The following is a 24,932-nucleotide window of genomic DNA, read 5'->3' on the forward strand; positions in this document are numbered from 1 at the left end:
GCTTTGGTGGATTAGATAATGGAGGATGGTGGCAATGGAGGCGGTAGTCAGTGGTGATAGAGGATGTTTAATGCGGTTGATAGAGGAGAAGGTGGAGGTTATTGGAGATGGTAATGGTGATGACAGTGGTGGTGCGTGAAGCAGGCGCAAGGTTGAGGGGGTAACGTGAAGTAAAGGAGAGGTGAGTGGGTTCACATGGTTGGAGCATGGGTGAGTGAGAGGGAATGGTGAAGTGGGAGAGAGAGTGTTAAATTGTATTGTCTTTTATATATATTTATATGTATATAGAGAGATACATATACATATATATATTTCATATATATATGTATCTATCTAATCATATATATTTAAATATATATTTATACCCGATAAGGGTAAATCAGTCTTTTCACTTCATTTTATGCATATTCTTATTTAAAGAATATGTATGTAATTTTCTTTTTTTCCTTTTTCTAATTCCTTTTTCTTTTTTTCTACTTTCTATTTCTTTTGGCTTTTAGCCATGGAGGGGCCCACTTTATATGAACGTTGGCCCCCTCCAGCGGTCAATAATATGACCGTTGGAGGGGCTCCAACGTTCACATGAGGAGCCCCTCCAATGGCTCTCTTGTTCCCTTATAAATAGGGGACTTCCCCTTCATTGTTTTTCAAACTTTTCTTAAAGCTCTCAAGTGTGGCTTCAATAATAAGAGATTTTCTTATGCCTTTGTGCATGTGTTTCTGTGCCTTTATGCACTTGTGTGTGTTCTCCTTGTGCCTTTGTGCACACTTTTTACATCTAGCATATTGTGCTCTCTTGCACATTTATTTATATAGAGATTTTTACATGGTATTAGAGCAAGGAAGTATACCACAACAAGTAAGCTCTAAAAACTTATTGTGGTACGTATCTTTATCTCTCTTCTCAAATGGGTGAAAAAGATTCCCATTTTTCTTTTGGCTTTAAACTTTATAGCTCAAATTCAAAGGAAAAGGGCTTTGGGGTTATGTCCAAGGCTCAATTATGGAACCGGAGTAAAAAATCACCTTCGTAGAAAGATGTGAGATTAAGATTCTTGAAGGAGAAGAGAGAATTAAAGCTCTTGAAGAATATAGCAAGAGACATGAGAAGTGAAAAATGAAAAACTTTAAGATCCTATCATAGATTTTTTCATCCGTTAAAATTAGAATCAACGCAAACATTATAAAGTTCAAGAAGGCATCTCAAGCATGGGGATACCTTGAGAAAATGTATACCTCAAGGGACTTGTCCCATAAATACTACCTTCAAAAAAAGGTTTTGACCCTTCTTCAAGAAGAAATGACCATTAGAGAGTATTTTGCCGAACTCTTCTTAGTAGGATCCATTTGGGTCTCCAAATGGATCCAATATCTTATTTTCTTAATGGGATCTATTTGGGTCTCCAAATGGATCCAAAACCCACTTGATTTAGTGGGATCCATTTGGATCTCTAAATGAATCCAAAATACTTTCTACATTAGAGGGGGATCCATTTGGGTCTCAAATGGATCTAAATCCTTTCTATGTCCAGTTTAAACCCTCATATGGGTCTAAACCCTACCCAAATCCATTTGGGTTGATCCAAAACATAAAATACCTTGTAAAAACTTCATAAATTCCCTGATTAGACATCTAATAACTTGAATAAATGCCAAAATGTTATTGATAATGAATCTACTAATTAATCGACCGATAATTTGCGATAAAAAAGGTATTTAATCAAAGTTACACATCAGAACAATTCACAAAATTCCTCTTTTATTTTTTTCAAAATTCTGAGAAATTTGCGGACTTTGCATATAATGTGCATACCAGGACACCAACAACCTTGGTGTGTATCACTAGTCTACTTTGGGAATAGTCCTATCAAATTCTGAGAATAATTACCTGATTAATTAATCTAAATTATAGTCAGCAATATCCACAATATTATAATATAATCTTTTAAAAGTTTTTTTCAAAGAAAGTAAAAAAGGGAAATATCACAACTTTGAGAATATCTCTATATATTGAAAATATTATGATATTAAAAAGCTCCATTTTCTATCTTTATATTTTAAGTATATATTTCTCTTATTCGTTGTTTTTCATATTTCATAAACTCTTCTAACTTTTATTTGCATTTATTAAGAAAAATAATGCTAAAACCTTTATTTTTCTTATTTTTTGCATATTTTTATGAATTTCATTTTTTAATTGCAGAGATCTTTTTGAGAAAAATCACTTCTTTAAAAAAATCTCCCACGAAAACCCAGATCGATATATCTAAATCTAACGTGCTATTCATACTTCTTTTGTCGAGATGTTTCTTATTATTGACATCTTTCTGAAGTTTCCTCGTCGATCTTAGGGTGTTGCTATCATGCTTGGAGTTTCTCTGCATAATTCGTCAATTTCACCTATTCACAAATGGTGCAAGACAAACTCCGCTAGTTATACACTGCCGGTCCCAAGCCCGGATAAAGGAGGAGGGTTGCGGGAGGCCTGTGACAGCCAACATAAAAACTTTGTCATACCCTATGAAAATGAACCAATATGAGAATTTCGTTGGGGCGTTCCCTACTGAGCGTCGCGCTGTACTCTCTAGGCCCGGAGGCAGTGATAAATGGGCAAGGGTTGCTAGGTCGTCGCCCAGAAGCGACGCGTCACACCGGCGCCCGGGTGTGGTGTCAAATAGGCAAGGGTTCCCTCACTTTGTTGGACGGGTGGGGGTAAAGAAGTTGGTCCAAGACCATAAAATTAGGTTAGCCACTTGGAACATAGGGTCTTTAACTGGTAAGTTGGTAGAGTTAGTAGATGTTATGTGTAGGAGAAAGATTGATATTTTATGTCTTCAAGAGACCAAATGGATAGGTGAGAAAACAAAAGTGATAGAACCTTGGGGATATAAGATTTGGTATACATGAATAAATAGGAATAGGAATGGAGTATGGATTGTTATGAGTCGTCAGTTTATAAATAATGTAGTTGAGGTCCGTAGGAAGGGTGATAGAATTTTACTTATTAAATTAGTATTAGGTACAGACATTATTAATATTATTAGTGTTTATGCACCTCAAGTAGGTTTAGATGATTCCATTAAACATCAATTTTGGGAAGATTTAGATGGAGTAGTACAAGGGATATCTTATGGAGAAAAGCTTTTCATCGGCGGTGACCTTAATGGACATGTAGGCATTAGTAGGGATGGAGTTGAGAGTATCCATGGAGGCTATGGTATAGGAGAAAAAAATGAAAGTGGAGAAAGGATTTTAGATTTTTGTTTGTCCTATGATATGATCTTAGCAAACACTTGGTTTAGGAAGAGGGAGTCTCACCTAGTAACATTTAAAAGTGGGGTTAATACGAGTTAGATAGATTTTTTCCTACTTAGAAAGAGAGATAGGGGTTGTTGCATCGATTGTAAGGTTATACCGGGAGAAAGTGTAGCTACACAACATAGAGTCTTAATTTTAGATCTTAGAATTAGACAATGCCGCAAAAGGGATAGACATAGGATAGATTCTAGAATTAAGTGGTGGGCACTGAAAGGAGCTAAACAAGGAATGTTTGTAGAGCAGGTAGTTAAGGAAGCTGTTTGGTGTCTCGAGGAGGATTCAGAATCAATGTGGAATAAGATAGCGGGTGGCATGAGAAAAGTGGCTAAGGAGGTATTGGGTGAGTCTAAAGGCGGTGCACCACTAGGTAAGGATACATCATGGTGGAACGAGGATGTCAAATTAGCTATTAAGGTTAAAAGAGAGTGTTGTAGAAATCTAAGTAAGAGTCGTGATAATGAGAATTTGGAGAAGTATATGATAGCAAAGAAGGAAGCTAAAAAAGTTGTTCGAAATGCGAGGGCTAAGGTATATAAGGAGGTTTATGACAAGTTGGATACCAAAGAAGGCGAGAAGGATATTTATAGGCTTGCAAAGATGAGAGATAGGAAATCGAAGGATTTGGGTATGGTTAGATGTATCAAAGATGAAACGCAAAGGGTTTTAGTCAAAGATGAGGAGATTAAGGAGAGATGGAAAGATTATTTTGATAAGCTATTTAATGATAGTCATGCTCAAGATCTTGGAGACTTCTCCATTCCTTTTCATGAGATAAATCGTGACTTCATGCGCAAGATTCAAAAGAAAGAAATTGCAGAGGCTTTGAAGAAAATGAAATCAAGAAGGGCAGTTGGCTCAGATGGTATACCTATCGAGGCTTGGAAATGCTTGGGAGAAAAAGGTTTAGAATGGTTGACAAATCTTTTTAACTTGATTTGGCGAACAAATAAGATGCCTAATGAGTGGAGGAAGAGTACTTTGGTGCCTTTATATAAGAATAAGGGTGATATACAAGATTGCACAAACTATCGTGGTATAAAACTCATGAGTCATACTATGAAACTTTGGGAGAGGGTGATTGAGTCTAGGTTGAGGAAGGTTGTCATGATATCGGAGAATCAATTTGGTTTTATGCCTAGAAGATCAACTATGGAAGCTATACATCTTCTTAGACAACTTATTGAAAGATATAGAGAGAGAAACAAAGATTTGCATATGGTTTTTATTGATTTAGAGAAGGCATACGATAGAGTACCTAGGGACGTTCTCTGGTGGACAATGATGAAGAAAGGTGTTTCTCTCAAGTACATTAGTATAATTAAAGATATGTATGAAGGAGTAGTAACCAATGTTCGCACTTGTGGAGGGGTGACAACCAATTTTCCGATAACGGTTGGGTTACATCAAGGATCTGCTTTAAGCCCTTTCCTATTTGCGATAGTGATGGATGAGCTTACGAGATCAATTCAAGAAAATGTACCGTGGTGTATGTTGTTTGCTGATGATATTGTTTTGATTGATGAGTCTAGAGCTGGGTTAATGCTAAGTTAGAATTATGGAGACAGACATTGGAAGCTAGAGGTTTTAAGTTGAGTAAGAGTAAGACTGAATATATGGAATGTCGGTTTAGTAAGCAACGAAGTAGTGATGGGAGTGTAGTGAAGCTTGGTGAGCAAGAAATACCGGTGAATGATTATTTCAAATATTTGGGATCCATCATTCAAAAGTATGGAGAAATTGATGGAGATGTAAATCATAGGATAAAGGTTGGGTGGATGAAATGGAAAAGTGCAACTGGAGTGCTGTGCGATCGTAGAATGCCATTGCGGTTGAAGGAAAAGTTTTATAGGACGACTATTAGACCCGCTTTACTATATGGTACGGAATGTTGGGCTGCCAAGAGACATCATATTCAAAAAATGAGTGTAGCTGAGATGCGGATGCTTAGATGGATGTGTGAAAATACAATAAAAGATAAGATTCGGAACGAGGAGATACGTAAGAAGGTAGGTGTTGCACCCATTGAAAATAAGATGCGAGAGAATCGTTTACGGTGGTTTGGACATATTCGGCGAAGGCCTAATGATGCTCCAGTTAGAAGGGTTGAGAAATGGGAAAATATATTAGTTAAAAGAGGTCGGGGTAGGCCTAGGAAGACTTGGATGGAGATGATAGGAAAGGATATGAATGCTTTGAACCTCACCGAGGACATGGCATTGGATAGAAATGATTGGAGGAAAAGGATTCATGTGGAAGATTCAAAATGATTTTCTCTTTTGGTTCATATCGCTGACCCCAATTGTTTTGGGATGAAGGCGTAGTTGTTGTTGTTGTTGTTTGACAAATGGTGCAAGACAGTTTACCTTTCCCTAAGTCAAAGAAAATATATTTTTACTAGAAGTGGGAGCAGAGAAAGAGAAAGAAGATGGCTGGAATGGGTATTGTTGTAGCAAGTCTACATACCCAGTGTTATAATGAATCTTGTTTATTATAAGGCCCTGGTGCCACAATCATTGATGTATCCGAGCATCCAGTCCATGATAGGTCAACATTAAGTCAGGCATGTGACACATGGTGCATAGTAATAGTAGATTTTCTCATTCCCTATTTTCCCCTGGTGGGTGCTTTTGAAGTTTCTTGGGCTGATGGCTTAAAGTAGGCTATTGTTGATAACATTATAATTTTGCTGATTCCTTAACTCTGAGTGCTGCATCTATATCAAGGTCAATGACAGGGAGTGCTGTTAAAATATATGTATATATATACTTATATATATCCATATATATAGTATATTTTTACTCCTTTTTATTTTCTGTTATTGTTAGGGGTATTTTGGTATTTTTTCCTTGTAATAGAATGTCTTCTAGGGACAATTTTTTATTTTTTATTCTTTATTTTATTCTTGGTCCTTTTACCAAAAGACCAAGGGCTCTTTGGGCATTCTCCCAAAGAGTCATTGGGGCTCCCAACGGTCATATTTATGACCGTTGGGAGCTCCCAATAGCCTCTCTCTTAGTGGCTGTTTTGTGTATAAATAGGGGTTAAACCCCTCTTGTATTTTCAATGCTTGTGTTAAGCATTTGTTCAATAAATCTTATAATTTGTTATATTGTTGTGTTCTTGTTATTGCCAATATTGACTTGTGTATTGTCCCTTTAGTGGACTTGTGATTGTGCACTTCTTGTGTTTGCATTCTTGTCACCCCGTAGTGGCTCTTGGTTATATTTTCACATATTTCGTTACATGGTATCAGAGCCATAGTGCTCTTGGTCATTTGGAAAAGTGTTTGTGGGTTGGTGGTGCGTGCGGAACCCAAGGTGGAGGAGCTCTTTTCGTGGTCTTTCATATTTTATCTTCCCTCTTCTATCAAGTCAAAATGTAGAATGAATAAAAAATAGATTTCTCTTTTAAATTAAATGGTTCAAACTACATAATGTGGGCGTTTGCGATGAAAAATAACCTCAAAGGCAAGAGGCTTTGGGGATACGTGATGGGCTATACTTCGGAGCCTCAACTCAAACTCACTAAGTTGAAAGCAAATCAAGAAAAAACATTGGAGGGAGATGCTTAAATAAAAGCCATTGAAGTTCATCAATCCAAGGTAGAGGATTGGAAAAACAAACATGCAAAAATTCTTGCATAGTTCATGAACAATGTTGAGTTCAAAATATGTGCAAACATTGCTAAGTTCTAGAAAGCTAATGATGCATGTTTTTTTATGAAATGTATGTATACACAAAAAGACCTTGAAAGACAATTTTTCTTCAAGAAAAAATATGTACCATCAAACAAAGGGACATGAATGTCTATGACTACTTTAGTACCATTGGTCCTCTATGAACGAGTTATCCTTTCTTGAACCCAAATGGGTTGCTAAGAAGGGAACAAATGAAAAAAGCGCACTTTTTCCAATTTTTGCATAGGCTTAGGCCCGAATTTAAACAAGATCTGCTCTCCTCCATCGATCTAAACATCTTCCCTTAGAAGACACCGTTGCTGAAATATGCCAAGACGAAACTCCTCTTGGTATGATTAAGGGAAGAGATGAAGTGTTGACCGTTTATAGGCCCGACAATTATGCTAAATCTTACAAGCCTCCACACTTTGGAAGACAAAATAACTATAATGGTAACTATAAAAAGGCTATTTGTTATCAGTTTCATGAACCGGGTCACATAGACCTAATTGGCCCAAGTTAAATGACTCTTCAAAGAACAAGGTGACTTCCATTGAAGAATCCACATCAAAGAAGGATGAACCAAATAAGGGAAGAGATTCTTTTTCACTTTCTCAACTCATGGTTTAAAAACTTGCCGGGTTGACCTTGTGACTCAGTTGACTTGGCCCGGATCGCCTAGTCACTGGGTTAAAAACTAGGTGTGACTCGGTTTTAACAAAACTCGGTTGAGTTATGGGCGAGTCATGCATATATATACATATATAATATATTATATATAATTACATATATTATATGAAATATAATATAAATATTATGTTTATTATATATAAAAATATGATTATACATGTATTAATACAATTCTATATTAAATATATTATAAAAATATCATATAATGTATATTATATATAATATATTAGAAAAATACTATAAAATATAGACAATATATACATATATTTATATATTTTATATAAAATATAAAGTTAACATTGACCCGGGCAATTCACCGAGTTGATCGGGTCGAGTCACGAGTCACTCAATTACTCAAATCTACCATCAGAGGCACTTCAACAATTACTCGTGACTTGGCCGAGTCACGGGTCACCAGGTTTTAAAACATTGACTTAACTATCAGAGACACTTCAACAATTACTCAAATCTCCATCTAGGTCACGAGTCACTGGGTTTTAAAACATTGGCTCAACTATCAGAGGCACTTCAATAATTACTTAAATCTCCATCTACATTAGGTGTCACGATAGCTTCGTCTTCTCCTCCAAGTATGTCTTCTTGGATCCTTGATTCAGAAGCCTTCTTTCATATGACACCTTATGATAATGGTCTATCCGATTTATGCACTAACTCAAAAACTACTTATGTTTCCACTAACGATGAAATAACTTTGCAAATTAAAAGTATTGAAACCTTAGATTCTTTTTAAAATTTTTGTTTACCAAAAGTTAGGGTTGTTTCACAATTAAATTTAAATCTTTTTTCCATTTCTCAATTTTTCGATCATAGATGTGAAATATCTTTCTCATCTAAGGGTTGCTCCGTGCAGGATCTCCGGTCTGCGCAGTAGATTGGGCAAGGCCATAGGAGGGGAGATCCTTACTTCATGAATTATCTAAATCTTCTTCCAAATTCTTTTTGTAATTATGTCTAAGATAAGGATATTGAAACTTGGCATAAAAGACTTGAACATCCAAGCTACTCAAAGATGTATTTTCTTCCTTTTGGTAAAAAAATTTGTAATGAAAAAAATTTAATTTGCAAAGATTGTATTTTTGGAAAGATGAAATATCTTTTTTCCTAATAAAAATTTTGTCTTTAAGAAACCTTTTGAATTAGTGCATTCAAATGTTTGGGGACCTTCTCCCGTCATATCAACAGGAGGATTTTCATATTATGTTACTTTTATTGATGATCTTCACTAGATATGTGTGGATCTATTTCCTTAATTTTAAATCCAATGTGTTTTTTTTTAAATTTTATATGATTGGCAAAAATCAATTTCAAAGCAACATCTCTATTCTTAGATCCGATTCAGGTGGTGAATACTTATCAAATGAGTTTCAAAATGATTTAGAACAAAATGAGATTTGTCACCAAAAGTATGTCCTAGAAATCCCCAACAAAATGGATTAGCCGAAAGAAAACATTGGCATATTATTGAAACCACTAGGACATTACTTATTTATAAGATATTCCAAAAGTTTTTGGGTCGAGGCTTCTGACATCAATGTATTTGATAAATAGAATGACCTCATCATCCTTAAAAAATGTATTTAAAAGAACACTCGATTTAAGCGGTTGCGAATTTTTTGTTGTAAGTGTTTTATACTCTTACATAAAAGAGATAAATTGTCTCTAAAAGCCATTGAATGCGTATTCATGGGTTATAGAGAAAACCAAAAAGAATGTAGATGTTTTAACTTTAAGAGTAACAAACTGTATGTTTCTAAAGATGTAACTTTTTTGAAAAATGAAAATGGTTTTGAGAGAATCAAGGAAAACAAGTAGATTATACTTTTCTATTTGACCTCTTGCCACAATAAGAGTTGACTTATTGTGATGATTCTTTGAATGATAACAATGATGATACCTTGAATGATAATGAAAATGGTGATAATAATGTGCATTCAAATGATGATATTGCAGAATCACTTATAAGAAATGATGATATTGTTGATAACCTCATACAAATATATAACCGACGATTGCAAAATAATCCTTCTAATGCCTTAGAAAAACTCTCTCAATATAGTGTGCCTATAGAGTAAAATTCACTTAGAAGATATAGCTGAGTCTCTCTTATGATTCATTGTCCCTTAATTATACGGCTTGCCTAATAGCATTACATTCCTTCCATGAGCCTTCACACTATACTGAAGCTAAAAATGTTCCTCATTGGATTAAAGCTATGAATTTAGAATTAGATGCTCTTAGGAAAGCAAAAACTTGAGAAGTAGTTATGTTGCTTTTGAACAAGAAAACCATTGGATGTAGATGGGTTTTCAAAGTCAAAATCAATAGTGATGGTATCTTATAAAGATATAAAGCTAGGTTAGCAGTTAAAGGATACTCTCAAGAATATGAAATTGACTATGAGGAAACCTTTGCACCCGTAGCTAGAATGACTAGTGTTAGGACCTTAATACCAGTTGCATCAACTAAAAAATGACCTATATATCAATTAGTTGTAAAAAATGCATTTCTTAATTGAGAACTAAATGAAAAAGTTTATATAGATCCTCCGTCGGGGTTTGATATTGAAAAAAAAAATTTCTTAAACTTATAAAGGCCTTGTATGGTCTTAAACAGGCTCCTAAGACCTGGTATGATAGATTCATTAATGTTATGAATAACTTGAGTTTTCATTCTTGCTATACTGACACTGTTTTTTTTGTTAAAAGTACAGATATCAACATTGTTATCTTTCTACTTTACGTAGATGACATGATAATAACAGGAAATGATGAACAAGTAGTTCGTAATGTTAAAAATATTAAATTTTTTTTGATATGTCTGACTTAGGTTTTTTAAAATATTTTTTGGGAATTGAAGTTGCATACTCTCCTAGAGGGTACATTATTTCTCAAATGAAACTTGTTGTTGATATCTGTGCTAAATTTGGAATTTCAGATGATAAGAAAGTGAAAACTTGTTAAGTGAATGCTAAATTAAGACTTGAAGATGTGACTCTTCCGGAAGACTTCACATCCTGTAGACAACTAATTGAGTCTCTCACTTATCTGTCTATCACCAGCCTAGATATAGCACACACAATTCACTCTGCTAGCCAATTCCAACACGCCCCAACAATTATGCACATGAGTGTTGTACTGAGGATTGTCAGATATATCAAGAACACCATATCTAAAGGGCTTTTTTTATCCTCATCTTTATCTTTAGATTTATATGCTTATACTGTCCTCCACCGAAGCTGAGTATAAGGCTATGATAACCACAATTATGGAACTTGTGTAGATAAGAAGCTTCAGATATGGGGGTTACCATCTTTCAACCTTCGAAGATGTGTTGCGATAATAAAAGCGTGATTTATATTGCCAACAACCATACATCCATGAGCATACCAAGCACATTGAGATGGACTGTCATTATGTTCATGCTGAATTCTTGAGAGGAACAATTAAATTGCCATATGTCACATCAGAGTTTCAACTTGCAGACTTCTTCACTAAGTCTCTTGCTGCTCTTCGCTTTTTGTTTCTTAACAAACTTTCGGTGTTTACACTATAAGTTTGAGGAGTGTTAAAATATATGTATATATATACTTATATATATATATCCATATATATAGTATATTTTTACTTATTATTATTTTTTGTTATTGTCAGGGGTGTTTTGGTCTTTTTCTCTTGTAATAGAATCTGTCCTCTAGGGACAGTTTATTCTTTATTTTATTCTTGGTCCTTTTACTAAAGACCAAGGGCTCTTTGGGCATTCTCCCAACAGCTCTCAATGACCTCTCTCTTAGTGGCTGTTTTGTATATAAATAGGGGTTAAGCCCATCTTGTATTTTCAATGCTTGTGTTAAGCACTTGTTCAATAAATCTTATAATTTGTTATATTGTTGTGTTCTTGTTATTGCTAATATTAACTTGTGTATTGTCCCTTTAGTGGACTTGTGCTTGTGCACTTGTGTTTGCAATCTTGTAAGCCCATAGTGGCTCATGGTTATATTTTCCGCATATTTCATTACACAATATACATGTCTTTATGCATAGATGATGTTATTTTAACCAACAGTTTTATGAACTTGATTAGCAAAAATAAAAAGAATTCTTTGATGTTTGATGTTGAAGATCTGGTGAAGTGAGTAATGCCGTTAGTGACAAGATGGTTTGACTGCATTCTACCAGGACATTGCTTTATCATAAGATGCTTTCTTGGACAGAATATTATAATTAAACTGGTCTTTCGTGAAGAACTTCACATATGTTCATTCCAAAGATAAGAATCTTGAATTGGCTTATAAAATCTTTGCTCATCAGATTTACTGTTGCTGTTATGTGAAAAGTTTGTATTGCAGTGCTCTATTGCAACTTAGCTTTCTATATCCGGTAGTGCCATTTTGCTGTAACTCATCTTCATGGAAAAGATCATCACGTGCTTTTTTTTTTGTTCACGACTGAGGTTGATGTCTTCTAGTATAGTTATTGACTGGATCTGATTTTCAGACTTGAAAATCTGGACTTAATGCTGAAGCATGAAGTGAATATCTGGAAGCTTCACAACCAACGTTTGGAAGCTTTTTTAGTAAGGTATGTTATGGAATATCTTTCCTGGTTTAATTTTTTGTTGTGTTTGTACCAGGGAGATGGTTCTGTCTCTGTTACATTTGCTCGATGTATCGAATCTGTGTTGCGTCTGTGCAATTGCTATTTATTTTGTAGGATGCAAGCAAACCTTCAGGAATACAATGAAAAGATTGAAACCGTGAACCGTGAAAGGAAGTTCCACCAGGTAGGATGTAATGTGGAGTTTTTTTGTAGAGTTGGACTTTTGTCACTTCTATCAACTATAGAAATTTAAAGATGTGGATATTTCTGATCAGCAAAACACGGCTTTAGAGCTGAATTCTCTGGCTACTCAATGGAAAGAGCTCTGCCAAAAGAACATAGAGATAGAAGCTTCCTGTGCAGAGATAGAAAACCAAATTGAGGATCTCCGAAAAGAAGCTTCTTCGAGGTATATATGTGTTTTAGTTTTTCATTTTTCATCACTTAAATTTAATTGGTTGAAAGCAGTGTACAACAACCACTGCTTCACAAATGCGATGACTCTACCTGATCCGGTGTCCTAGACTCCTAGCCATGCTGGCTTTACTTTCATGCTCCTCTGAGCAAAGTCATTAGGTTTAAAACTGCGGGTTTGACATGCCTTAGCTTTACCTGGCTTCTGAGCATGTCTCAATGGTTTAAAACTGTGCCTAAAAGTTCAATCCTGCTTACAGGGGCCTGAACTTGGAGCGAGATGCAGACAGTGAGTCCATGCAGCATTGACAGTGTTTGGGGTTGCAGAGCTTTCAGCAATTGATACGTCTGCTCGGGGTGGTATGGTTCTGTTGCTTTGCATTCCTGCCATATTGTTTGTTAGTGCATGTTATGCATGCAAACACAATATATCCGCATTATCGTGTATTTTGCTCTACTGATCTTTAGCAGAGGCATGCCTATGGAGCATTCTTCTGTTTGTGAATATACTTGAGTTTGGAGGTATGCTGATCAGTTTCTGGAAGATAAGCATGTTATTTCTAGCATTTTGGAAATCTAAGTCGTGTCTTGATGCAGTCTGCTGTATGCATGAAAAACTTCATATTTGAGATACACTTGGCATATTCTCACAAAGTAACATGCGGAAATTTATGAACATTTTACTCTCCAGTTGTTCATGCAACAAGTAAATAAAACCTTAGGTAAATAAACCCAGTAGGGTCCTCAGAATGAGTAGGACTCTCGTAGATGATACTGAACGGGTGTAGCAGATGTTGACAACTATCGTGTATTGCAAAGGGCCTGTTTGGTTAGCAACAATTATCCGGATAAACTGTATACTGGAAAAATAAAAAACCAGTTTTATTTTTTTCTACTGCTTATAGCAAATTGAGATATTAGAAAACCATGTAACTTAAAATAACTGGAAATTTATTAATCCAGTTGCTACCTGGATTAATCAAAACAAGAAAAAAATAGGATTTATTTTATCTTGAAACATGGGCCCGTCCTCCCCCATCCGACCCTTCCCCTGCCTCAAACTCTCAACCCCGCCTCTCTCTCTCATCCTCCCACCCCATCTTCTCACATGTTGGATCCAGGTGGCCATGCTAAATTCAAATGGTCCCATGGAGGTGGGCCCACTCTCGCCTTGTCGCATAGGATGCCCACCAAAACAGTTTTGGGAACTGTACCAAACTTATCTCCAAGATAAGTCAGTTAAACGTATCTTATGATATGTTGTTCGTGCTGGGGATCAGGCTACCCAAACCAAAAACCTCTCTCTCTCTGTACATTTCAGGGTGATCCTATTGAATCTCCTACAGTGGTATCAGAGTCGTACCTGTAATGTGTTCATCCTCTGCTCACCGGTTGCCGTTTGGAGTTGCAGATCGCCACTCGGAGCCATCAATCGACGAGCGCTCAAACCCATCGAAAATCGAAACAGGAAAGCAAATTAATTGGTCAGTGTTTTTTCTTTTCTGTTCGAGGCTATTGCTGGATAACAGGCCACCCTCTCGCCAGAAAACATATTTTTTTATTTTTAACCTGGTATGTATTAAAAAAAAGGGCTTTTACCCTGTTTTGTCCAGCGGTGGTGGTTGAAGGGGAGCTGATCCCTGTTGGACTCTGACAGCGAGCTGCTGGCGTCTGAGGTAGAGGGAAAACCTCTTCATCGGGTGGCTGCCTTGTCTAAGGCAGAGTAACAATGTCTGCCACTATTTTTTGAGGAGCAAGCAGACCTCGGATCGGGGTCTGCTTCTTGACTCAGGGCGGAGGAGGTAAAATCCCATTCGTGAACTGGAATAAAATAATAATAATAAAGATTTACCTTTTTTTTGGTCAGATATTTGTCTTCTGAAAGGAAGACGATCCCTGCCCGATGTCAAGGACAGAGGAAAAGCCCTTTTACTTGGGTGGTGGCTGCCGCTCTTTTACGGAGAAACAGGCAGACCCTGAATCAGGGTCTGCTTCTAAATGCAGGGAAGAGGAGGAATACCCCCCGTGGGGGTCTTTCTTTCTTTTTGACACCGAAAAAAAAACAGATAGAAGGTCATTGGATTTAGACGACCCCTATTTTCTGAAAAAAAAACCAGAAACAAGGGAGGAGGAAGAGAACCCGTCACCTTCCTCTTGTCTGACGTTGGATCTCGGCCGTTGAAGAACCTTTTCCCTTTCTTTGTTGCGTCAGGGGCGAACCGTCCCTTCTTTGTTTTTTCGGCATTGAGAGTGGTGAAACCAACCTTCTTTGACGGGGAGCAAAGCAACCGAGGTTGGTGGTGGTGGTCTTCCACCACCCATCCTCCGACCCGCCGAACTTCGATCGTTAGAGATGTAGGAGAGGGCAGATGAATGATGGAACCAAAGACAGGCTCCTGTACTCTGAAAAATACTCGAGACAAGCTCCTGTACTCTAAAAAATACCTGAGACAGGCTTTTGACTTTCTGAAAATTTTAGAAAGCCTCTTGAACTTTTCTGTTAAACTCAGAAAGTTCTGTTTATTTTTTTTTCAGGGTTTTGGTTTTTTTGTTTTTCCTAGAACATACCTCTCACTTTTTTGAAATTACAAAAAAGGGGTTAGTGTGTGAAGTTTGTCTCATAGAGCATTATTTTGACTGAAATAAGTTAGGATTTGATTGTCTTTCATATTTTTGATATTTGCATGATAAAATATGTCTTATATCATGTGTTTTTTTATTATGAACATGATATTTTAGGTATTTATTGGCTAATGTTATGTTGTTTATACTTTTGTTGGATGTTGGACATGTTCTTATCATATTTTGCCAATATATAATAACAAATATAAAAAAAATGACTAGTAGGGTGTGTGCTACCGAATTAGCAAAAACAAACTGAATAACACAAATTTTTAAACTTTGAAGAGGAGGATTCCTTTTGTCTTGACCCTTGAGGGCATTGAGAATGTCCTGCAGATAGAAATGCAAGACCTTTGAGAAGTTTCTTTAAAGGTAGAAAAGAAAAAATATAAAAAATATAAAAAATATAAAAAATATAAAAAATATAAAAAGAAAGATAAAATGGCTAGAACTATTATGTTCACCTATATGGATGATGGCCTCATTAGGGTATTTGATAATTTTTCCACATCTAAATCTATATTTGAAGTAACAGTGTAACGACCTCAACTCATACCCATAAAAAATGTTACAATTTTTTTTAAGTGCAGAAACATTTCCCAAAACCTGAGGCCTTTATAGTTTAAACACAACCACCACCACAAGAGATCCTATACCCATCATCCAAACTGAGCACAAACTTTATTTATTAAAGTGCATAAAGTCTGAGACATAAACAAATAAAATAATAATAAAGCAAAAAGAAAAGCCACACTGTCTCAAGAAAAGTCTGCCAAGTAGTCACATAGCCTTCGTAGCTCTTCGCAAAACAAGTCCCTTCACTGGGCCTCAGAGACTGTAAAAACACAAAAGTATGAGTGTTCGAATCCAAAGAATTCTGTGTACGAATCTCTCTAATAAAATAAATAAGTAAAAAGAACACAAATAAGATTCATGCAATATTTTAAAAGAATGTAGATATAACAAATTCATAATTCAAATAATTATTTAAGCAATAATGATCAATTGCTAAGCAAAAGAGAATAATTATTATCAATAGAGAATATCAACTATGCAATAAAGACAATTATCATGTAATAGAAAGCATATATCATGCAATCACCAATATATCATAAGGGAACAAGTAAATATGCATGATCTAATGCATGACAGGAATATGCATGATTTCAGTACACATGCATGAATAAGTTATTATCTTTTATCCGAGTTTTCTTTTTATATGTATGTCCCTATTAAATGCACACAATTTATGTTTCTCTTTTTATTGTCATTACCTGCAGATACTTCAAACGGGTAAAATTTTCTGAGGTCAAGTGAGTCTCCAGTTGTAGCTTAATACATAATTTTTATTTTATTACTGAGTTTCACACTCAGCCCTCGATCGATATCAAGAATCCACACAATTCATCAAAATATTAAAAATCCACATCCAATGTCAGGACACCAAAAAAATTCACATCCACTGATGCCACTTTCTTAGTATACCAAAACAATAGTTGTGTCTACACACCACTCTCAAGCAAAGTGGTGGACTCTCCCTAAAACTGTGGCCAGGAGAAAAACCTCAATATCGGGTTCAGGGGCACAACAACACACGAAGTTTTAATATCCTCACGATTTCGCAAAACCGCAATGTCCAAGATTCTCATACTATAGAAGGGACATCAAGAAAACATATATTACACTGTTCTTTAATTTCTTTTATCTTGTTATTAATTCATCTTTCTTAATTTGCAATTCAACATACAGAATTAATAACACAGGTTCGCAAATCCTCATGCGAAACTCTTCATGCGACCACAACCCGTGGCAATATATAACAGTGCAAATAAAACAATAATATCACATTTGATTTTTGCAATGCATAGAACAACTCAAACAAAGAGCAACACATGCTCAAGGCTCACACGACCTATGATAACCCATTTTGATCATCGATGCATCCATATGCAAAAATTATAAAGAACATGCAACTTATGCATTCATTTTACATGTTTTTTCAATGCACAATCATGTATATTAGTTTAGAGATGTGCATGAAACAACAATATTCATATGCATGTGCATGAGTTCACACATTCATGTTAAATGCATGCTTTCATTCAATACACATTTATGTCAAATGCATGCTTTCATTCATGAATCATTTTAATCAAACATGTGAATACTCATGCAATCATTTACATGCAACAACATATCAATTTCATGTACGCTCATGCATAAGGAAACAATCTTATATTAACACTTAAATTCAGCATAGTATGTCCAGTTTAAGCTTGTGAGCAATTCATTCTTTTGCATGCAAAAAGTCAAGTCTAATAACGCATTTGGGAACTTGCATGCATAATTGAATTCAAATTGAGCATCATGATATCAACATGAACTACCAGATTTGAGTATATGGCAAATCAACACTTTACCTAATCAAGAGTGTGGACATGCTGAAAAAATTAAGATTAGCATTCACATCTTAAAAATTCTCTTTTTTTTTTTAAAGAAATCAACTACACCCAGCCTACCCAGTCGGCTGGGGTTCGACTCAGGCCCAACCGAGCTCAGTCGGCTGGGTCTGACTTGAGCAGACCTGGCAGGGGTTGCCAGGCCCGCACTAGTCCAGCCGAGCCACTTGGCTGGGTTGTCAGCTGCACAACCAACACCAGGTCGGGTCTGGCCCGTCCAGACCCCAGCCAAGTTTGGCAGGGCCTGGCATGTCAGGCCAGGTTCGACTGTCCTGACAGCCAGCCCACCAGAAAACAAAAATACATATTTTTTTTTTGTAAACATAACATACAATTTTTTTTGATAAGGTATACATTCATGGTCATGAAAAAAATTAGTTCGGTATGCATGTACATGCTGGTTTATGAGCAAATATACTTAAGTATGTAGGCTCGAAAATCAAATAAATATGTATATGCCTTTCCACATTCCGAATTATGAGCATATTCAGAATTACATAGATTCATCAACAACAACCAATGTTATGCATATCTTCAGTTAGGCATTCATGAGAATACATGTATATGCTTGTTTTGAGAACCCGTTTCCAAGATTTTTCATGCACTAAATCTGGGCCAGAGTGCACATGTTACAAACATGTCAAATCTGTTTCGATTTAAGGATTCCATGAATATGAGCATCAATATATGCATTTTTCTCAAAATAAATCTTGAAAAAAGGAAACATAAAACCCATATTAGAGTAAATATACAGATTTACTCTTTTTTCATAGTTTTTCACTAAAATATTGCATGAAAATCAAATCCATGCTCTTTTTCTCATTCAAAATAAGAGAAAGACCCGTACCTTAACCGTAGATAAATTTTTTTTTTTAAAATCAACGGTAAAAAACGTCGGATGATTAAAGAAGAAGCCCTCTTCTTCTTCATGTTCCTCTCTTTCTCTCTCTCTCTTGGGTTAGACATTTTTTTTTGATGTTTATATAGGTCTCTAGGGGGTGACCCCCTGCCTCCAGCTCCTTCTAGATGGGCTGGAGAAAGAGAGCCTTCCCTATTTGGGATTCTCACTCTCACTCTTTCCAAAATTTTGAAATTCTTTTATTTTGTTGACTTTTCAAAGTTCTTATTTTAAATAGACTTTCTAAAACCTTCTTTAGCCTACTTAAGTATATATAAGGATTCTATCAAGGAGTCCTAAACAACCATAAAAATTAAATTTTAGAATTAATTAATTAATTAATTATTAATAATTAAATACCTAAAAACTTCTAGAAGGTACCTTATCCCTTTGAGAGTCTTTTTAACTCTAAATTAACTTTAATTTAAATATAAAAGTGAATTCAAAGCTGGATTTTTGTTGGGTATGAGTTTTGAATCTAGATTCAGATCCATGATCCAAATCCATATCCAAACCCCAATTGAATCTTGGGTTGGATCAATTCCAGATTAATATGGGTCTTGGAAAGAGTCTAGATTCATATTAATTTGGATCAAATGCATTGGATCCAGTCTGATCCAAATCCGAACTCAGCCCGTCGAGGCGGTCATTTTTTAGAAAAACGCAATTTTGGGCCAACCATAACCCGAATTAAGAAAAGTAAAATACCATTATGCTCAAAATTTTGAGACGCATCCAATGATATATAACTCAAATTTTGCCTATGAAATTTGATAAAAAATAACCTTAAATTTAAAGGTTGAAAATAAAACTTTTTTTTACGTTTTGATTGGCTCGTCTTGACCTTGTTGATGAGACCTAGGCCAAGCTCAGACTCAAAAGATGTCAGCCTATATCAAAGATCTGCCGATTTTTCTCCTATACTCAGCCAAATTTTTGAAAAATCTCAAAATGACTAAGTGTGAAAATATGCGATATTACATCCTTATCCCTTTAAAATAATCTCATCCACGAAATTAGAACATACCGAAAAGACGTGGGTAGTGTTGATGCATATCCGCCTCAGGCTCACAGGTGCACTCGTCCAGTCCGTGATGCTGCTTGATCATGCATAATTTTTGTATTTTATTTATACTATTTTATACATGTGTTATCATGCAAAATTTTACTTTTGCAAGTCAACTAACCTTTTGAAAAGTTTTTAGAAAACTCGCATCTGTTTTGAAAAATGCAGGAAAAACTTGAGAGAGGGAACTCGCCTGTCGGTACGAGGTTCAACCGTTCCTGGCGCCTTAACTAGGAGTAATCAAACCAATGATTGAACAATATGCCTTGTTTTATTCAAATGTCTAAGGGATTATTCTAAATCTTAGAATGCAGAAAGAATCAAACATACATATGATATGATTTTGAAAAAGAGCTTATTGAAAACATGATGCATGTCTGAAATTGTTGAAAAATACTTTTTGAAGAAGTATTTTAAAAATGAATCAAATAATGGGGCGTGTAGCCTTGTGGGCCCATGCAGGATGCAACCTAAATCTAAATGATGCATGGATGCAATTTCTTTTAAGATTTTTTTTGAGAAAAACCATTGATAAATTCTCTTATTTTAAAAAATTCTTTTGATGAAAAATGGGGTTTTGTGCCTTATAAAATTCAGATGAAATAAATTCACCACATATTTATGACTATAGCCACAAATATGTTTTAAATATACTTCATTTAATTTCTAAGAGGAAGGTTTTGAAAAATGCTTTGAAAGTATGCAATGATTTTGAAAATAACCTAAGTGTTTAGGCTCTTGTAACTTAAAAGAGATTAATAAAACTTGAATTTCATCTGTATTTTGACTATAGCCACAAATACGAATTCCACTAAGTTTATTAATTTCTTAAAAGAAAGTGCACATGCCATTCGTGTTTCACCATTGTGGAATTTAAAAAGTGCATATGCATGACAAATCATAGTAATTAATAATAAGAAAATAAATTATATACTTATGCGATCTTAAGTTATGCATAAATAAAAAAAATTCCACTATTTTGGTCTTTGATTATAATTTACATTGAGAAATTGAATAATAAAATAAAGAAAAAAATGAAAAAATAAAGTCTTGAACTTTCCTGCAAAAACAACAAACATGTTAGTAGAAATATATAGTTTTTTCGAGATTCATCCAACAATATCTAGAAATTGAGAGATATTTATTCTGAAATAAGCCTTTTCCATGCATTCATAAAACAAAATCTTAGATAAACTAAATGAAAATGCCAAAATTGAGGGATTTATCCATGCATGATTTAATAGACTATAAAACTAAATGGATTTTAGAAAATAAATTTTTTGGAATTGAAGGTAAAGAACCAAAATACCCCTAAAGATTTTATATTAATTAGAAAAACAATATTAAAAACCAGGGTTTTAGAAAACGGTTTTGAAATATGTCTAATCTGAAAGCCAAATGAATTCGAATCGACACCAAACCGGGTGTAGTGCACCCTGACATAATAAAAAAAATAATCAGATTCTAAAACTATAAAAACTATTTATGAAGACGAGAATAAACAAGAAAATATCGAATATGCCCGTATTTTTGTAGAACAGGATTCTACAGAAAGCTGATTCTTGAAAAACAGCTAAATAAAATATCAACTAACCTTCTAAAATTTTGAAAATTGATATGAACAGTCTTAACAACTTTAAAGACAACATGCAATCGAAAAATAAATTTAATAAACGTGTAGGCAAAAGATATTAAATTAAAAAGTGGAAGCAGGTTGCAGAACATGATATTCTATACCTGTCACGGTTTTGGGCTGTAATAAAATAGCAAACAGTCATAAAAATTTATAATTTTTTCAGAGATAAACTAGACATGACAACGAAGCAATTCTTTTTTACGGATCCGAAAAATTACCTCTGGGTTAGGGAGATATGACTTCAACAAGATGACCCTAATCATGAACAATGTCTGATGATGCAGAAAATAGGTTGTGGTTTTTTGCTAAAATAAAATAGCAGACGAACATAAAAAATCACCAAATTTAACCAGAGTAAACTAGACATGCAGACAAAGAAGTCACTTTTTACGGATCAGAAAAATTATCTTCGGTTAAGGAGATACGATTCCGGCAAGTTGACCATTATTCTGCACAACGTTTTGATGGTACAGAAAATAGGTTTTGACTTTTATTTTTGAAAACAGATCAAAAGATGCAAAAAAATCATGAAACTTGGTGAGATTCACGTAAGCATATGGATATATCTCTCATAAAAAATTCTACTCGAAACGATAAAAATAAGCACATAAAATAACGATGCTAATGCGAGGGCCAGAATCAATATTTAGAGCATGACAAGATTAAACAAGATTAAAACCTAATCTAAACATGCATAAAAAGAAAAAGAAAAAGAAAAAGAAAAAGAAAAAGAAAAAGAAAAAGAAAAAGAAAAAGAAAAGATGAATGTTCTTGATTCTGTATGGATGCAAACAATATTGCAAACCTAGATCTATGATACACATGAATAATAAAAGAAAGAAATAATGCATGGGATTTGATTTGTTGTAGCCAATTAAAAGGAGGGACTCAGTTTATGAGAAACCGAGTTCTAGCCTTCTCATGGCTGTGAAAAGAAAAAGAAAAATGCAGCAAATAACAATGAAAATAAAAGAAAGAAAATAAAAGGAGAGGGAGAGGAGTTACCAAGCTCTGGTTCATCCTCCTTTTGCTGCAACTGAAAACGAAAAAAGAAGAAGAAAGGAAGGGGGGCAGAACTTGGGGAAGGAGGAAAAGAAGGAAAAATCAAGAAGAGAGAGAGAGAGAGAGAGAGAGAGAGAGAGAGAGAGAGAGAGAGAGAGAGAGAGAGAGAGAGAGAGAGCATGCTGGATGTCCCCCCCCCCCCCCTTGAGTCCTATTTATAAGAAATATTTGTAAAAGGATGAAGACTCTAGGGGGTCCCACATTTGAGATTAATTAGCAAATAATTAGGAAAATTTAGAGAAATCGTCCTTCCTAGAAGAGTCCTCATTTGATTTATTTTTTTTGACTTTTTCTTTTTCAAACTAACTGAAACTCTAAATAAAAGAGAGAGTTCTAGATGTGGCACCATTTGAGTGGGATCCACATTTGATTTTAAAACAAATAAAAAGTTAAAAACAAAGGATGAAATTAAAAGATAAAAAGCGAAATAAAGTCCTAAATCAACTGGTTTTCTGAAATAACAAAAATAGGAAAAACAAATGAAAAAGGTGATCCAGAGGTGACGCCACCTAGGTGGGTCCCATCTAATGTGAATTGGATTAGATTTAAGATCCACATTGAAATTCGAGCCTAACAAAAATCAAAATCAAAATCCAATCTGAATCCAGATCTGACATGCATTGTTTTTCTGAAAAAGGCATTTCAAGATATCAAGTGTAAAACACTGGGTTTAAGTTAAAATGTAAAGATCACTTTTGAACCTAGGTTTGAAATTGGAAGAAAGTTTTGAATTCGGACCTGGATCCAAAATTTCAAATGATAAATGAATCTGGATCTCAGACAATGAGTATGATCCATACTTAAAAATGATGGACGGATCTTGGATCAAGGATAAGACATTTAAAATGAATCTTGGATAGTAAAAGAGGATAAGTTGGATCCTGGATCAATGATGAGCTTGCAGAAGTGGATCTCGAATCGAGATAACATGGTGAAAATAGATCCTGGATATTAAATAAGAATTGAAGAGCAGATCCTGAATGATAAATGATTGATAAGCGGATTTTGGCTATCTGCTGAAATAATTCAGGTTCAGAAAATAAATTGGACTCTGAATATAGATAACAAAATGAATTGGATAAAAGGATCCAGGTCCAGAATAGAGAATGAATATTAGACATCAGATTCAGTATTGGATCCGATCTGGTATCCAGTGTCGAAATTGAAACATGAGTTGGATCTCAGATATAAATATAATCTCAGAAAAAGAATTGATCCTAGTCTGGACTAGAAATCATCCTGGCTTAAAAATTGATTGAACTGCCACTCTGAATAGAAATGACCAAGATTATAAAGGATTTTGCCCTGTAGGGCGAAGAGTGACACTTGGAAGACAATGTTTGAACTGGTTTGAACAGGGTTCTAAGGTTTCTGAACTCAGGTGAACTAAGAAGGCACTGTCTCAACTAGACTCTCAGACCAGATGATTGAAAACAGACACAATTCTACATGAAATGATGAGGAGTTCATTATAGAGTAAAGTGAGTAACGAGAGTGTACTGGGTTTGAGCTAAAATAATAATCAACTATACTAAGATGAACTAAATTTGGAGCTTAAACGAGCTAAATCCTAGCTAGGCTGACTAGGGTTAGCTCAATTCTAGCTGAAATGAGCTGAATTGAGCTAAAATGAATTTCAACAATGTGAAAAATGAGTTTGAACTAGAACTGGATCACTTGAACTTCTGATGAGCTCAAGTTAAACATTGGGGAATAGGATCTACTGAAATTGACTAACTCTGAGACAATTAGATGAAATTCGAGTTAGAAATGAGCTCATTTAACATGAAATAAACCAAATTTAGCTAAAATGAACAGGGTTTACTCATCGTGAGTTCAGGGAAGCTAGAAATGATTGATATTCTAACTCTTCTAAACTTAAAGTGAGTTCGGTTGGGCCTAACTGACAATGATCTAAGGTCACATAGGGGCAAGATTGTATTTTTTTCGGTAACATGGAGTGAAATGACACCTAAACTAGGATGAACCTATGGGTTAGACTCCTATAATGTACTAAAGGGATTGGCATCTGTGAAAGGAGGTGTCCAGAAATGAACCTAGAAAATTTGGGGTGTTTACATCACGATCCAATGAAAAATTGCATTAAAAACTTATTCTTATCGATGTTTTTGAGAAACTGCTTTAAATTAAAAATAAAGAAAAAAATTTGCATATTTCAAGTTCTTCCTTACATTTTCAGTGTTTAGTTTTGTTTAGAACTTTTTAATTCTTAGTCTAATTAGTTTAGAAGTGTTTAATTAATATTTTATTCAGTTTAGAAGAGTCCTTTTTGTGAAACACATTTTTTTAAAAGTACTATTTTCAAAATTTTGAAAATTAATTATAATTTTTTGAAAAAAATGTGTAACCTAATTTTTTTAGTATAAATAGTATGTTTTCAGTCATGGAACACGTTTTTCCCTCTTGAGAAAATGCAGGCCTCTTCTTACTCTTCTCTTCTCCCTCCTCGTTCTC

At 34.9% G+C, this 24,932-nt stretch overlaps 2 protein-coding genes across 3 annotated transcripts in view; one reads left to right on the plus strand and one right to left on the minus strand.

Moving 5' to 3' along the window:
* Positions 1-24,932, plus strand: part of LOC149836395 (pre-mRNA-splicing factor SPF27 homolog) — a 30,178-nt gene that overhangs the window by 3,671 nt on the left and 1,575 nt on the right. Inside the window, exons 3-6 of one of the 2 annotated variants that reach the window (XR_016431789.1) lie at positions 12,199-12,282; positions 12,415-12,484; positions 12,576-12,709; positions 12,975-13,074. Coding sequence is in view for 1 of the 2 variants with exons in the window: in XM_090005317.1 (XP_089861443.1) it covers positions 12,199-12,282; positions 12,415-12,484; positions 12,576-12,709; positions 12,975-13,023 (337 nt within the window). In the remaining variant the exon portion in view is untranslated. Of the gene's footprint in view, positions 1-12,198; positions 12,283-12,414; positions 12,485-12,575; positions 12,710-12,974; positions 13,359-24,932 lie in introns of those variants that run through there. The other variant, XM_090005317.1, reaches the window with a different exon arrangement.
* The window catches only part of LOC149836396 (Glyceraldehyde-3-phosphate dehydrogenase-like family protein), a 66,051-nt gene continuing 57,107 nt past the window's right edge, over positions 15,989-24,932 (minus strand). Inside the window, exon 13 of the mRNA XM_090005314.1 lies at positions 15,989-16,171. The gene's annotated coding sequence lies outside the window, so the exon portion shown is untranslated. The remainder of the gene's footprint in view (positions 16,172-24,932) is intronic.

Source organism: Nuphar pumila, chromosome 5 (genome assembly GCF_984573655.1).
Source record: "Nuphar pumila chromosome 5, dmNupPumi1.hap1.1, whole genome shotgun sequence".
NCBI classification, from domain to species: Eukaryota; Viridiplantae; Streptophyta; class Magnoliopsida; order Nymphaeales; family Nymphaeaceae; genus Nuphar; species Nuphar pumila.